A 16358-nucleotide genomic window follows, 5' to 3' on the forward strand; every position below is an offset into this window, starting at 1 on the left:
ACCAATCACAAGTTTAGTTGGGTCGTGATATTTTTAATATAAAAAGAAGGAAAAGCTAAAAAAAACTATATTATATAAAAAGTTAAAAGCCAAAGGGAAAGAATGCATATAATATCAATTTTCTACGTTAATTGTACTTTGAAAAAAAATACTTTTTCTAATTTATGCAATATATCTTACTAGAATGATTTAGATTTACCATATATATTGTTATTATGCATAAAATGTAAGACATACATTACTCAAAATGGATATTTTTCATTAAAAAAAACATCTCAAGGAAAAAATGAACTAGAGTATATTCAACCCAAAAAAAATACAACATTTATAACTTACCAAAGAAAAAAAGAATAGCTTTTGAGTTTATCTCAGTATGACAATGCTTTTTTAGCCAGAAAAAAATGTCGTTGGTGCCGACATGCTCTCGATGTCACTATGTGTGGGTGTTTTTTGGCAAAGAAAAAATGTCGTTGGTACCGATAGGCCCTCGGTGTCAAATACTTATACATTAAAATATTAATTATCATTTTAATATTTTTTTAATTAAAATTGAGATGGTTAAGATAAGATCTTTGAATAGTTGGTAAGAGGATTGGAAATGAATAATTACTTACATCCTTAAAAATGATAAGGCTTATGGGTATGAGTTACCCTCTTTATATCAAATTTTTGTGGCATCATGTAACAACATCATTTTTTGATGAAAATACCTACAACACCACTTTAAATGTTTTTGTTCTTTTTTTTTCAATATGAGGTCAAAGCACATTACCTTTTTTTTTTTTTTTTTTTTTTTTTTTTTTTTTTTTTTTGCCGTTGACACACCTTGAGCATGCAACGAGAATTAACCTAACGAATGGGGGAGATGTGTTCAAACTGACAAACTCAGTCTCTCAAATGCATTGAACGGCTCATACCGAACAACCTAATAAAACATGTGTAAATTTGGTTGTCATATGGTTATTCGCTTTGTATATGAAAAGTCATTTTATTTATTTAATAATTAATTAAAGTAAGAAACTACTTAATAAATCAAATATTATAATTTTAATCGGTTTGAATAATAGATAAAGCTTGCAAGTTAAGCTAAAGAAGGCATTGAAAGGTGCATCCTAACATATTACATAAGCAATGGCGATGGTTCGAACGGGTCAATTCAAATGGACCCTTTATAAAGCAAATTTACTTGGACACATTGGACTTTTACTTTGACATCTTCCAACAAAATAGAATGGACTCTTTTTTTTTCAATTTTCTTTTTTTTTAAAATAGAATATGATCACTCATAATAATTAACAACGACAAAATTATCACAAAATCTAGCCATTGTTACTTTTATAAATTGGTTTACTTTGAAAAGGACATTATATATACTCCCTCCGTCTCAATAATATTGTCTACAGACAAAAAACATACAGATTAAGAAAAAGATTAATTATCATTAACTTTATATAATAAAATGATAGTTTTGTCCTTACTTTGCATTTAATGTTTCATTAAATGTTTATTTGATTAAGTAATAATGAGAGGGTATTTTGGTAAAAATATTATTTATTTTTAAAAATTGAGTATTATTTTGGGACAAAAAAAAGGACTATAATTTTGGGACGGATGGAGTAGTAAATTTACAAGGTGTTTGTCCACCGCATGTTGCGCCGACGGCAATGTATTTGACGAATAATGGATTACATGTAATGTATAAACATATACAAAGTATTTAGCAAATATGTAATAACTATACAAAAAAGTTTAAAGCTGAAGATGGCAAAGTAAAATTTTACAAAGTTGAGTTGTAACTGTAGGAAAATCATATTATATATATCGACATATACATAAAAATAAACACGTAAAAATTTAGTTTTTTTTAAGTTAACGAACAAAGTGCGTGTTCTCTCTCTCTCTCTCTCTATATATATATATTTACTATCTTATAAAAGAAATCTAATTATTTCTAAAAATAGATTGATTATAATAATATTATTCTTTTAAGACGTTCAAATGATAAAGCTGATAGTACAAGTAACCATTAATAAAATAATATTAAATTTTAACCACATTTTGAATTCAAATATTTATCATCAAATTTCCTTATATTTCTCAGCAATTTGATATGGTTCCCTAAAATCTCGAATTCATTCAAATTTTGAACCCTTTTAGATATTCTTAAATTTAGCATGCTGATTCAAATATCCTTTCAATCGTATATACCTCTTTGTTCCCTTCTCTGCTATAAAGCCTACCGTTCAGGAACAAAAAAAGACTTCGGTGTTGTTTGTTTTTTCTGAGGCAAAATGTCTGCAGTCTGCGGACCACATCTGTAGACCTCTGCAGTAGAAGAGGTGGATCAAACGTCTGCAGTCTGAAAAAAGAAGATTGTTTGTTTTTTTAACATCTGCGGGCTATTAAAAAAAACTGATTTTTTAAAACTTCAAAGCGAATTTTTTATATATTTTTACGACTTTATTATAAATATATAACGAATCTAGATCAACTTTTATGTATTATTATATAAAAAATAAAAATAAAAATGGTATTAATTCATATACATATTTGATAAAAACCAACAACTTTGATTGCAAAGTTATAACTAAACATTATAATTAGTGATCAAAGAATTTGTACATAAATAGATGGAAATAAACTTCGATTTTTTCAAATAAATCTATTAAAAACGTACGATAAATATTTTCTCGAGAAATTGATGATACTCTATTAAATAAAGTTTTACAAAATTTTGGCAAAAAAATATAAGAATATATTTTGATTTTTTTTTCATATTTATATAAACAATTTCAACGACTATTATTATAATAAATTTTTATTTATAAATTTGTTAAAAATATCATGTTTGTATCGTCAAATGTTTTTTTTTAAGTTTTGTAATTTTTTTTTTCATATTGTTTATCATTAATAAAGTTGGAAAAAATATAAATTAAAAAAAAAAAACTTAAAAAAAATAAAGATATATATGTTTTTTTAAGCTAGAAGATGTCTGAAGATGTTAGAAGATTCTGGTCCACATCTGCGCCAAGAAGAGGGCGCGCAGACATTTTTAGGTCTGCAGTCTTCAAAAAAACAAACAGTCTGCGAAGACTAATGTCTGCGCGTGGTCTGCGCGGCGCAGACAGAAGACGTCTCGCAGATCTGCAGACAAAAAACAAACACTACCTTCATCTCCCAAATAACACCATAGTTTGATTATTTTATCTTCGACATGTACTTTCTTTTGTAACATAACATTTTTGTAGAGGAAACATATCACCGAAAGAATTTACACGCCCCGCCGCTTTGCGCGGGTACACTGCTAGTATATATATATATATATATATATATATATATATATATATATATATATATATATATATATATATATATATTACAGGGGATAGACATAAAAATTTTAAAAATAAAAGGAATGAAAGTAATATTTTACAAAGTTCAAAGTGAAAGGTAAAAAGATTGCATAATTATTAAGAGAAAGGGTTGCTAGTTCTATCCATTATTTCACTTTGTGGTGTACTATATTAATCAGTAATGTAACGAATTACCATTTTATATAAAATTTGAACATTTGTATGCAACGAACTTATCATATATTACCATATATATGTAACTTTTACAAATAAAAGGATAAATTTGTATATTAAACGGTTAGAGAAGAGTTTTTTAAATAAAAAACTTCTTAAAACCTTAAGAAGCTATAGAAGAAGGTTCTTTTTTCTTTTGTTTTTCAAATCAAATTTTTAAAGTTGTTTATTACTTAGCATGTTTTTTTAATCGTGTGAATAAAAATCTAATTGAAAAAGCTTTTATATGAAAAATATATGATAAACTTTTTCATTTTGAATTTTTTTGCATTACAAGACTCCAATAAAAAGCTCTAGATGTTCAAAAAAAGTATGCTTTATCAATTACTAAGATAATAATAAAATATTTGTTTTTTAATCCGCTTTGCAATTTATACACTAGATATCCTTAATCCTTATGGATATGAAACCTTTGGGATATTTATTTTCCTTTTTATATAAAACTTTAATTAAATTGGCATATTATTTTAAATAAAAACATAAATATAAATTTATTTATTACTAGAATAAATGATACTCTAAAGTCCATCCACGTGCCACCCCTTCTTCCCCTTTCACACGCATACTCCGAAACTACTGGACGGCTTCTATATATAAGAGCAATTTTGCCATCACAGTAGCCAACTACTCCAACTTCTCTGTTTCCATCCCAATTTCAACTCAAAATCGACAAAAAAAACATACTCAAACACAACATCGATCCAATTTCTCAGTCTTTACTCATCAATTTCTCCATAAGGTTATCATTACCTCTTTCTCTTCTTCGATTTTTCCCATTTCTTTTTTTATTTTTGTTCGGTATTATAAGTATTTCGCATCTTTCCGCTCTTTTGTTCATGCCCATGAGGTTTTCGATGAAATGCGCCAGTGGGTATCTGAACTGTGTATCTATCTCTTTCTAGGTTTGATTATTCTTAAAGATTCATTTTTCTTTACAATCAAAGCCCTAGCCTTTTGAATTTACATCGACAACGAGCATTGTGTTCAAATTGTTTGCTGTTTGTTGGTGTAATCGTATTAGTCATAACAAATGACTAAACTTCAAACGTTATATCTCCTAATAAATCTTACATTTTTTAGTTTCTACAATCTTCTATTCTTATACAATACACACGTTATTGATACTCGATTCTAATTTGAACGTAATGAATTTCTTGTAACAGGAACAACATACGTCAAGATTCATAAACTGTAAAACATTCCTTTCAAACTTGCATGGGATTATCAATTTCGTGCCCCTTTGCCACCTGTACAGATTTGGAAACCTCCATCAGCTGTTTAGAAGATGAAGAAGGTAAAATTTTGGTCAAATCAATCAGTTTCAAGAGCCAAGATTCCGAATCAATCATAACGAAATCCGTAAGCCCTCAGAAAATGACCCTCAAAATCCCTTCACAAGAAGAAAACGAATTATTTAATGCGAAAAAGAACGAAAGTACAATGCAATTGTCTAGCCCTAATCATGAAGCTGCTACGAAGTTGCAAAAAGTATATAAAAGCTTTCGAACAAGAAGAAAGTTGGCAGATTGCGCAGTTTTAATTGAACAAAACTGGTTAGTATTATATTATACTTTGATTGTTTAATTACTTCAATTCGATTTGCTTTTATCACTTTAATTTTTGCTAATTAGATTCTTCATATTTATAATTTATGATTGTTTTAGGTGGAAAGTTCTAGATTTTGCAGAACTCAAAAGGAGTTCGATATCATTTTTTGATATCGACAAACATGAAACAGCCACATCACGTTGGGCCAGAGCAAGAACACGAGCTGCTAAGGTAGATTCAAAACCATTTAAATATTAAAAAAAATGTAATTAAATAATCAAAATCAGATAATTTACAAAGTTTTTCTTCATTTTTTCAGGTTGGAAAAGGATTATCACAAAATTCCAAAGCCCAGAAGCTTGCTTTGCAGCATTGGCTCGAAGCTGTAAGTGAAACCTAAAATGATGAACTGATATTACTATTTAATATTTATATTACTACTTTGTTGAATTTCTATAAATTTTCTAATTTTGTTTGTGTTATATTTATATTTATACAGATTGATCCAAGGCATCGTTATGGTCACAATCTTCACTTTTATTACTTGAAATGGTTTCAGTCTCAAAGCAAAGAACCCTTCTTTTACTGGTAACTACATTTCATAATCTTTAATCTTACATTCTTATAAGAATTCAGAAGCAATGTTTATAAAGTTTATATAAACTGAATCTTTTTATTTTTTTGAAAACTCAGGTTGGATATAGGAGAAGGTAAAGAAATAAATCTTGTTGAAAAGTGTCCAAGATCAAAGCTTCAACAACAATGCATCAAATATCTTGGCCCGGTATAATTCTTGTCCTTTTTCTATCTTTTTTGAAAACCCAAATTGGAAATCAAATAAAGTTTTGATCTTTGTAATGGGTATTGAATAAAGATTTGATTTTGTGATGTATATTTGAATAAAGCATTGAACTTTGTGATGTATGTTGAATAAAGAAGTGAATCTTATCAAGATTCTTGTTTTTCTTGTAGATGGAGAGGAAGGCGTATGAAGTAATGATAGAAGGTGGGAAGTTTTTTTACAAACAAACAGGCGATTTCATTGATACTACTGGAGAAACAAAAGGTGCTAAATGGATCTTTGTTTTAAGCACAAACAAGATTTTATATGTTGGGATAAAAAAGAAAGGTTCTTTTCAACATTCAAGTTTTCTTTCTGGGGGTGCCACGTTGGCTGCAGGGAGATTTGTAGCTGAGAAAGGTGTCCTTAAGGTATATTATTATTATTATTGTTATTATTTATTTATTAATTATTACTTATTAGTGTCTTTTTCTTGTTTCAAAAAAGTACAAGATTCTCATATTAATATGTTTATTGAATAGGCGGTTTGGCCTCATAGCGGTCATTATCATCCTACCAAAGAAAATTTTCAAGATTTCATTTCGTTCCTCCATGAAAATGATGTGGATACTTCTCATGTAAAGGTAAAAAAACAAAACTATATTCAATTGTCATTATTTTATTTTGATTTTCTTGATAGCAGAGTGTGGAGACTTAAAATCAGTGTTGTGTAGTATAGGCATAGGCTAGGTCCTAGCCTCCTAGACTTCTAGGGTCCTTTTTCGTAATTTGTGCTTTCTGAACAATATTCACCTTTTGAATCTTGTCACATCTATTATGTCAGCTTTTTTGCTAGTATCTGCTATCTGCTTTATTTTTTATAATTGATACTTGATAGGAGGTTGTGGAGGCGTAAGAAGTACAATATTTACCTTCTTTAGTCTTGTTCCTCTCTTTAATGTCAGCTTTTTTGCTAGTATCTGCTTTCTGCTTTATTCTTGATAGTTAAAAGTTGATTCTCACACTTTTGTTATGATTTCAGATGGATTCCATTGATGATGATGATAAAGAATACCTTGGAAAACAAAGTAGTATTATTGCTCACGCAGCAACTCACTCATCCGAAGATGAAGATCATACTTTTGAAAAAACCGTTGAATATCAAGATATGCCATTGGTATCAACAAAAAAAGCGAAACTTTTTGGTGGTTTTACTTTAAGTGCTCTTGAAATACCAAACAACAATGATTTGTACGTGAAGTTAAAGAACGAGAATCTATCATTCAAAGGATCAAAAGCCATGTTAGATGGTTACTCGGATGATGAACATGAGCAAGAAATGGAAGAATCTATCATTCAAAGGATCAATTCACATAAAGAAACAAAATCGTTTCAATTAGGAAGACAACTTTCGTGCAAATGGAGCACAGGAGTTGGACCTCGAATTGGTTGTTTGAGGGATTACCCTTCAAAGTTACAATCACATGCTTTAGAACAAGCAAATTTGTCTCCAAGAAGTTTGAGGTCATTTGACCGAAGAAATAGAACACAATCGTCTCCGTTGACTTTTAAATCATGTTAGTTGACTTTATAGTTTCTAGAGTTGGTTGATTAATTTGTTGATTTCTAGTATTGATAGCAAATGCAAATTGACATAGGTAGTTTAGGCATTCTTTTGAAGTTTAAATGTACAAATTATGTATAGAATTATAGTTTTTCCTTTGTTTTCCAAGTCTTGTATAGATACAAATTGGAAAAAAAGTTGTAGATTTTACATGAGTATTCATTGATAATACTCTTTTAATGAAAAATGATTGAATTTTTTGTGTACTTTCTTTGATTTGATACAAGGGTTTCGAGTCTTTTATATGAACTTACATGAGTATTAAATGATAACACTCTTCTAAAATGAAAAGATTGGATTTTTGTGTTCTTTCTTTGATTATAATGCATTGATCTTGAGTCTTTACTTTAAGATTACATGAGTATTAGTTGATGAAAAAAGATTGGATTTTTGTGTTTTTTCATTGATTATGAGATATGGGTTTGACTATTTGAGTCTTCTATTTGGATCTTTAAATCAAATCATCAAGAAAATCTTTTTTTGCAAAAGTTGGAACCTTTCTTATAAAGAATTTAAAAGAAAAGATCTTGTAAAAAGATTGGAGAGACTTAAAGTTGTACTATGTGCAAGTATGGTTGTACTTTTGCACATTAAACCATTAAGAAACGAGTATTTGCAGTAGACTTGCAAGATTTTTTCATGGAAATAGGATCTGTTACTCAAGACTGGAGAGTTGACTATTTATTTGGTCAAAGTTGTAATCGATTAGGAAATGGAGATCTTGTCTACATGTGGAAACCGTGTACAAAACCAATTTGTGTCGTTTGATGAATTAAAAGAATGCAATTTCTCTTATTTTTCATTTGCCTTTTCTTCTTATTATTATATTTTGTAATTTTGCTCTTTGGTTTTTGTTCACCAAATCTACCAACTTTTTGTGCATATACACCTCATCTAATTAAACTTAGAATACATCAAGTTTAAGGGTATATATACACCTCATCTAATTTAATTTAAAATATATAAATCAAATTCAACACGGGTCATATACATAAAATATAATGATTTAAACGTAAAAATAGCATAAATATAACAAATTAGGAGTATTGCCCTAGATGTTAATATGAAACCTCCTAGAAAGTATGTCGCAATTGTCTTGGCAAGGTAGATTGGATTTTTTTTTTTTTTTCGTTTTTTCTTTTGAAATAAAATATGAATATAGAGATTATGTTGCCACGCATAGACCAATTCAAGATTATGCTTGCTCAATACATATTTTTGCGTGTTAATTTACATTTTTTTATATTGGTTAGAACCAAGTCCTAATGGTTATTTAATTATCAATGGAGAAAGTTGTTTGTAAAGTAACGAAACATTTTATATAATTAAACTATGAAATCAAGAAATTCCATGTCAATCTTATGAATAATTGAATATCATATAATGTTATATGACAACAAAAACCAAGGATATATAGGTAATACGTATTTAATCTTTTTTTCAATGACACATTCCTTAAGGTGTTACACCATTAATTATATATAATAGAGTATCGTATCTACATATTTTAACCAAAAGTTATTACCTATATAAGTCATATGTACAAGAATAATTAACCATTTAACCGTCTAATTAATTAAAGTGACATTATATTTATAGCATAAACATGCATCAAATCCCAAAACCCATGGTACAAGAACCATAATTGCATACAAATCAATCTGAGTTAAATTACCTGAACATTTGTAAAAGGAATGTTAAGTCGTGAACACATTAGAAAATGCTATGGTAAAATGATTTTTACTAAATTTATTATTATCATAATCGTTGACATCGATATCAAATGCTTGTGCAATTGTGTTAATTGACTCATACTATTGTTGTTTATTTTGACAAATTGACAACTTAATTGGCATTTACAATAATTTTTCTCATAAAGATGCGACATAAAATAACACACACACACGATAAATTAAACACTTAATTATAAAAGAGTTTTAAAATATCACATAGTTCTTCAGTAATATTCCAATCCGTATTTTTAAAAATACAATATATATAGAAACCAATATATGTTACTTTTTCTGCAGTTCAATCACTATTTTATTTCGGTTAATGAAAGTCATCCATTTTCTAAAGAAATTTCCATTACAACCAATGTTGTCTCATATTTCTAGTTTAGCAAATATTAAAAATAACATTGTTTCTTAATTACCTAAATGACATCCTATTACAATATGAAGTAACATCTTTTTTCCTAAAATGGTTTATCATTTATCGGTTTAACAAGTTATACATGTATCAATTAGCTAAATGAGAAGTATTTCAAAAAGTTAGATGTTATTTGAGAAAGTACATATGATATCATACAGTTTAATGAGGTACCATGTAGTTGTACTTTTAATGCCTACTAAACTAAAAATAGTCACATAATTTCTTTAAAAAATAGATGACTTTTATCTACCGAAGTTAAATATAGTAGTCAAACCACATAAAAGGACCAAAATATAAATGTTTTATCTAAGATTAATTCCACAAAAGCTATTATTCATACGATTTTGTTTTTTTTTAGCCTTTAGATTTTTTTGCTCCTTATATGGTACCATGTTTTGGGCCGGGCTTTGGTCTTAATCTTGATTTGGGCCTAATCGGCCTCTGGTAAAATATTTGGGCGAAATTGTAGTAATCGAATTAATCAATCCAATTCAAAAGATCGTCTCAAATCTAAGTATCAAATACCAATGATCTTTTGCTTTATAAATACACTTGCTTGTTTGATACAAAAAAAAAAAAAGCATAAAACAGCCCCATTGACTTAAATTTTGAACCTTTAAATAAAACAACAAAATGGTAATGTTTCATTTGTCAATTAACAAAAACTAACTTTTCATTATTGCATGGCGTGCAATAAAAGACTCGACCAACGGGTTCACCAAATGAGGCGCTTCATCCTGCCATGTCAGCATCACGTCAAAAACCAAAAATTACAAATTTTCATAACAATAAAAACAAAAATTACAATCAATGAATACCGTAAAATTTGTTTTTTTAAATACGAGGATAAAATTGTCATTTAGTTTCATTCAGACAGCCTATTCAGTCTAGAAAATAAACAAATTTATATACCTGAGGGCAATGACCAACGTCAGGAAGTACAACAAAATCTTCAACAGTGTCAAACTGTCCATAAGCTTTTCCGAGTTCAACGGGTTCCCAAGGATCTTTATCCCCCCATGCCACCAACACCGGACACTACACAAAACACAAGATTATCATATCTCATTATCACCCACATTTTTTTCAATATGAAATGTTTGACTTTGACCAAAAGGGTTGACCAAAAAGTCAACCTTTACTAGAGGCAGTAGTTCTTCGGGAAGTGGGCCATCTGAATAACAAATAAATTCAAGGAACACGTCAGCAGCACCAGGCTCAAGCCCTGGAAGAAGGATTGTGTCCACCAGTTCTTCAGTCACTTGGGAAGTATCATGATAACACTATCAAATCACAAAAAAAAGAAAAAGTTTTAATAACGTTTTATTATCATTAAAAAAATTTATAAAAATATATTTACCTGACAAAGAATATTCTTAACAGATTCTCGTGTTGCGACAGTTTGAAAGAAGAATTTTCCAACAGGGGTATTCCTGGAACAAACGATTGTAACTTGAAAAAGTTGGTTCAAATTGGAGGTTAGATTGGTAATTTACCTCAGTAAGTTCTGGAAAGATCTGATCAGGGGTCTCCCAAACCATGGTTGTTTTGTTATATGAAGCATACGAAGAGATATATTTAGAAGAACAATGCCTTTACAGATGCTTGGATCTGAAACTGCTGCTTGAAGACCAACAAGTCCTCCGATTGAATTGCAGATAAAGAATGCTTGATCTTTAACTATTTCTGTACAAAAGTCGTTTATTTGAGAACCCCATGTCTCAAATGTATAAAATGGAGTGTCTCCAAGATCACGAGGATTTGGTTTGTCGGAATAACCATAGCCAATAAGATCGATTGAGAATACTCTATTTGATTCTGCAAGAACAGGGATGTTTTTGCGCCAATGATCGCTGTTAAAGAAGATGAATTGGAGATATTTAGCGATATGGGAGTGTATGATGAAACAAAGAACTTGAAGATGGAATCATGTAGGCAAATCCAGGATAGGATCAGAAACATTTGAATTTTGAATGATTTGATTATTTGTTCATTTGAATTATCGCGAATCTAATGCAGTTAATACCTATATCACATAGTTGACGAGAAGCAAAAGATGAATGATGGTGGACCTGTTTGCTCCGAATCCATGAACTAAAACCAATGCAGGGCCACTGTTTCCGGCGTACTGGTATCGAATCGAATAGCCTTTCCAATTCCAGGTGCTACAACACATACAAAATCAAATCGAGATAATTAGTTTATTCACACATCAAAACACCCCCAAAATCAGGCTTCATAAATCGTAACACTATAAGTATTGTCTCAATTTGCAAAATTAAGGTGCTAAAAAAAACCCTAATCAGGGAAATAGATGATACCATGTTTCGACTTGAACTTTGGGGCTGATTGCTTCCACTGCTTCGATTGAAGAACTGTCTGTTAAACACGAACAGATTGATATTATTCTGCTTGGTTTCGAAGAAATGGAAGGAACCCGAGTTTTCCTGGGGATACTCGACGACGAAGATGAAATTTTGTACGTGAATGATTGTGGGAAGTGGAGTTTGGGCAATCCGAGTGTAGAAGAAGTGGTGCTCGCCATTGAGAGGGAGCTCTGTGTGCATCTCACCGCTTGTTCTTTTGCATTTGAAAGTTTCGAATGCTTTGGAGCCACACAGTTCGGTGATGTGAAAAAGCTTGCCACGTCGCCTCTAAAAAGATACATGAAACGTAATCAATCAAATTATTCCAATATACATATACATATTTTAGGTGTTCTATATCATGGATCATATAAAGTATGAACTAAGTTTAAAACTGTTATAATTAAAACAAAAGTTAAATATCTAGGTATAAATATTAAATTATTTAAATATTAAAATTTAGAGATAAATACAAATAAAATTATGAATAAGTAGGTAATTCAATATATAATAATAATAATAACTAATGCTATATTCTAAATAAATGAGTTGAATCATAAATTTTCAAATACTTTTTAAAATATTAGATGTCCTATTTATAAATTTACCGTGTACTAAACGGTCGACATCTAAAAAATATGTTTATTTATCTTTCAGCACATAAATGACACTTTTCATAAAGTAGAATATCATATAAGAAAATGTTTTTATTTATTTTCTAAATCATGCTCGAATTAAAAAATAATAATAATAATAATAATAGAATGTAAAAAATTGTAAATAACATTCTTTTAGAAAGTACAATGTTACAATAGAAAAAAAAAAGATTTCTGTTGCATGTTAGAAATCTTCAAGAAAATGATCATTTTACGATGCTATATATGTATATATGATACTTTCCAAAAAGTATAATCATATAAAAGAAAATGTTTTTTCTTTAATTAACAAATATTCAAGGAAGCGTTATAACCTCTTTATTCAGAAGACTAACTTAAAACTTAACTTTAAGTCACTATAATTAAAATCATATGATAATGATTGTATTCATATATTAATATTAAAATTGGACATTACAAATCTTAGCCTACGTGGTTTGTTATAAAAAAAACATTATATCAAATATTTTGTAAATATTTATTAAAATGTTGATATTGATATAATAAAAAAATTTATTATCATTCATGTTAATTATAATATTTTATAATAATCTTATTTATTATTAATATAAGTTAAATAGTCTAGAAATATAGCCAATTATAAGTATTACCACTTTTACATAAAAATCTAGAAAACAATTTTCTAATAATTTTATACTCGAATTTAACATTATTTATTATTAGCCATTATTGCAAATATATAGTGAAATTTTCATGAACAGCCATTTTAGTACAAACTATTATGTCCAAAAAGAAAATAAAATGCACCAAGTTAAAAGCTTACAGCGATAGCCATGAACCTCGTAAAATAAGGGTTTGAAAATAAACCAAACAAAAAACCTGACCAAACAAATCCTTTGCATTAAAAACTTGTATATTGTCATTAATTTGAGGGATAATGACTTGAAAGGGTAACGAACTTTCGGTTTTTGTCACATTTAATCACTAAACTTTTTTTCGTTATCTATTTGTCATTGAACTATTGAAACTGTTCACATTTTACCCTTATGACCGGCTGTTACCGGTCATAAGGGTAAAATGTGAACAGTTTCAATAGTTTAGTGGCAAATAGATAACGAAAAAAAGTTTAGTGACTAAATGTGAACAAAATCGAAAGTTCGTTTCCCTCTAAAAAGTTCAATGACTAAATGTGAACAAACTTTCTATTGTATTATGTTTTAGCAAAATTATTTATTTTTGCTTAATTGTAGCAACATTTGTTGATAAAGAAATCTATGAAATAAAAAAAAAACAAAATGTAACATCCGGATTTTCAGGTATCATCATTTAAGTATCCTAAATCTTTGGGCCCGAGCCATATTTAAAGGCACTTATGGCCTTCAATTGCGACTACCTTTCCCATAAGTGAGAACCCTAGCGAGCTTGAGTGTGTAGAGTGAGAGGAAGGGCTATCTTGAGCTTTTTGGTGTGATAGATCTGGACCCTTCTAGGTTCAGAGAGCCGAGAATATGAAGCTTTAGTAGAGTAAACCTTGGAGTTCGAAGTAAGGAAGCATTTATGGGATTTTTATGGTATATATAGTTACTTTCATCTTACACTAGATATGAAGTATTTTATATAAATTACGTGCTATGTGTGCATATTATTTGAATACTTGCTGTCTATGCTGGATAAACGATTTTATACATGTTTTAAAAGATTTAAACGGTATATTTATTTTATATCTACAAATATGTTGCGGATGAAACATGGGTAGATGAAATAGTTGGTGTGTGATGAAATAAAATGATGAGAGATAGGTGATTATAGAAAGGTGGTGATAATTAGGTAAATAGATGATGATGAATATGTGATGTAGGATGAAAGGAGATACCATAACCTTAACCAGCAATGTGGCGATGTAGTCATCTACCAGAAGTGATGAATTACGAGTTCAGGCGATGTTGTAACTACGTATTCATGTGATGGTACTCTAACCCCTTACTATGAATTACGAGTTTAGACGATGTTGTAACTACATATTCATGGGATGTCACAAATTCCGCATGCCAAACCAATGGTCATAATTCACATCAGTGAGAATGATTCATTTTTTTGTAAAACCAAAATCAGATTGGAAATTTTGATTTTTTATTTTGGAAAATATCAAACCATTGGTTTTTTATTTCGGTTTTGGTTTTTTTGTTTTTGTTTTAAATATATTTTCAGGGTTTTGTTTTGTTTTTTTTTATTTCATAGATTTCTTCATCAACAAATGTTGCTACAATTTAACAAAAATAAATAATTTGCTAAAACATAATACAAGAGGAGGTTTGTTCACATTTAGTCATTGAACTTTTTAGAGGGAAACGAACTTTCGATTTTGTTCATATTTAGTCACTAAACTTTTTTTCGTTATCTATTTGTCATTGAACTATTGAAACTGCTCACATTTTACCCTTATGACCGGCAACCGGTCATAAGGGTAAAATGTGAACAGTTTCAATAGTTCAATGGCAAATAGATAACGAAAAAAAGTTTAGTGACTAAATGTGACAAAAGTCGAAAGTTCGTTACCCTTTCAAGTCATTATCCCTTAATTTGAACCTTTTTCCTAACTCTAACATTTTTACAATGTTATCCTAAACAAAACTCCAACACATTATACCTCAACAACAAGCTACAGGGTGTTGTTAGATACATGACAACACACATCTAAATTCGAGGGGCATTTGGACATTGTGTCTAAAAATGGAGTGAACATTGTGTCTAAAAATGGAGTGAAAACAGGTTAATCCATTTCCGCAATCTTTAAACTTATCTATTTAATCACTCTTATAACCTAACAAAGAATTATAGTTTTACTATATCTCATTATATTATCCACCAAAAATGCTTACAACAATAGTTAAACTTAAGAATATTAAGTTAGATATTTTGTGCAATACTTGAAATCGGAAAACTTTTTCAAACTGTTGAAAACCAACAAAGACATCGGGTAATTTTTATGTTTCGTAAATAAATTAATTTCGTAATGATTTTAGTTTGCCAATTTTTTTGGTTCGGTTGATAATTTGTTGAAAGATTTGCTATGATACATTTTTGAAAGCCATAAACTATATATATATATATATATATATATATATATATATATATATATATATATATATATATATATATATATATATATATATATATATATATATATATATATATATAAGCATTAATCATGTAAAATACACATTGGTTGCAAAAAAATGTCAACGGATCCAAATTGGGTATTTATTTATGAAATTTTAAGTCACATTTTGTAAGAGAATATCAACATTATTCATCAAATATATATTTCACCAAAAAAGAAAATTTTCAATCTAAAATACATTTCAAATGAAGAAAAATGACTTTCTCGAAAAAAAAAATAGTTCCTTCTTAATTTTACAAGAGAAATGAAGTATATACCACAAAATAAAAACACCGTCAAATTTTAATTAGACAGATTAATTATAAATCCCATAGCAAAATATGCATTTTATAAACTTGACCGTCAAATATTGGATAAAATGGAAATATTGTAACACTCAACAAAAACACCTATTGAGTTGTTCCCTTTAGTGCTTAATTAAGTTACCATTACTTTAGATTATTTTAATGGTTAGACCTTACTTTTCATGGGTTATATAAGAGTGTCTTATGAATGAGAAA

At 28.9% G+C, this 16358-nt stretch overlaps 2 protein-coding genes across 2 annotated transcripts; one reads left to right on the forward strand and one right to left on the reverse strand.

The window, feature by feature from the left end:
• Positions 1–4214: 4214 nt before the first annotated feature.
• LOC145037381 (IQ domain-containing protein IQM2-like) lies at positions 4215–7690 on the forward strand. The gene is made up of 9 exons (XM_078986034.1): positions 4215–4326; positions 4751–5140; positions 5252–5366; positions 5455–5520; positions 5635–5723; positions 5829–5919; positions 6108–6347; positions 6459–6560; positions 6959–7690. The coding sequence occupies exons 2-9, from the start codon at positions 4803–4805 to the stop codon at positions 7496–7498; spliced, it is 1581 nt and encodes a 526-aa protein (XP_078842160.1). The 5' UTR covers positions 4215–4326; positions 4751–4802; the 3' UTR covers positions 7499–7690.
• A 2481-nt stretch (positions 7691–10171) lies between these two features.
• LOC145037390 (alpha/beta-Hydrolases superfamily protein) lies at positions 10172–12341 on the reverse strand. The gene is made up of 7 exons (XM_078986042.1): positions 12016–12341; positions 11767–11859; positions 11191–11547; positions 11055–11127; positions 10831–10977; positions 10607–10732; positions 10172–10431 (listed from the first exon to the last, which is right to left on the reverse strand). The coding sequence occupies exons 1-7, from the start codon at positions 12237–12239 to the stop codon at positions 10360–10362; spliced, it is 1092 nt and encodes a 363-aa protein (XP_078842168.1). The 5' UTR covers positions 12240–12341; the 3' UTR covers positions 10172–10359.
• Between the last annotated feature and the right edge of the window lie 4017 nt (positions 12342–16358).

This window comes from Lactuca saligna, chromosome 1 (genome assembly GCF_052625555.1).
Source record: "Lactuca saligna cultivar CGN05327 chromosome 1, ASM5262555v1, whole genome shotgun sequence".
Taxonomy (NCBI): domain Eukaryota; kingdom Viridiplantae; phylum Streptophyta; class Magnoliopsida; order Asterales; family Asteraceae; genus Lactuca; species Lactuca saligna.

Coding starts and splice junctions, on each gene's coding strand:
- LOC145037381 (XM_078986034.1), top strand. CDS start 4,803: ATGGGATTATCAATTTCGTGCCCCTTTGCCACCTGTACAGATTTGGAA. Junction 5,521..5,634: donor TGCAGCATTGGCTCGAAGCT/GTAAGTGAAACC, acceptor ATATTTATACAG/ATTGATCCAAGGCATCGTTA. Junction 6,561..6,958: donor TGGATACTTCTCATGTAAAG/GTAAAAAAACAA, acceptor TTATGATTTCAG/ATGGATTCCATTGATGATGA.
- LOC145037390 (XM_078986042.1), bottom strand. CDS start 12,239: ATGGCGAGCACCACTTCTTCTACACTCGGATTGCCCAAACTCCACTTC. Junction 11,860..12,015: donor AAAGTTCAAGTCGAAACATG/GTATCATCTATT, acceptor TATGTGTTGTAG/CACCTGGAATTGGAAAGGCT. Junction 10,978..11,054: donor TTAAGAATATTCTTTGTCAG/GTAAATATATTT, acceptor GTGATTTGATAG/TGTTATCATGATACTTCCCA.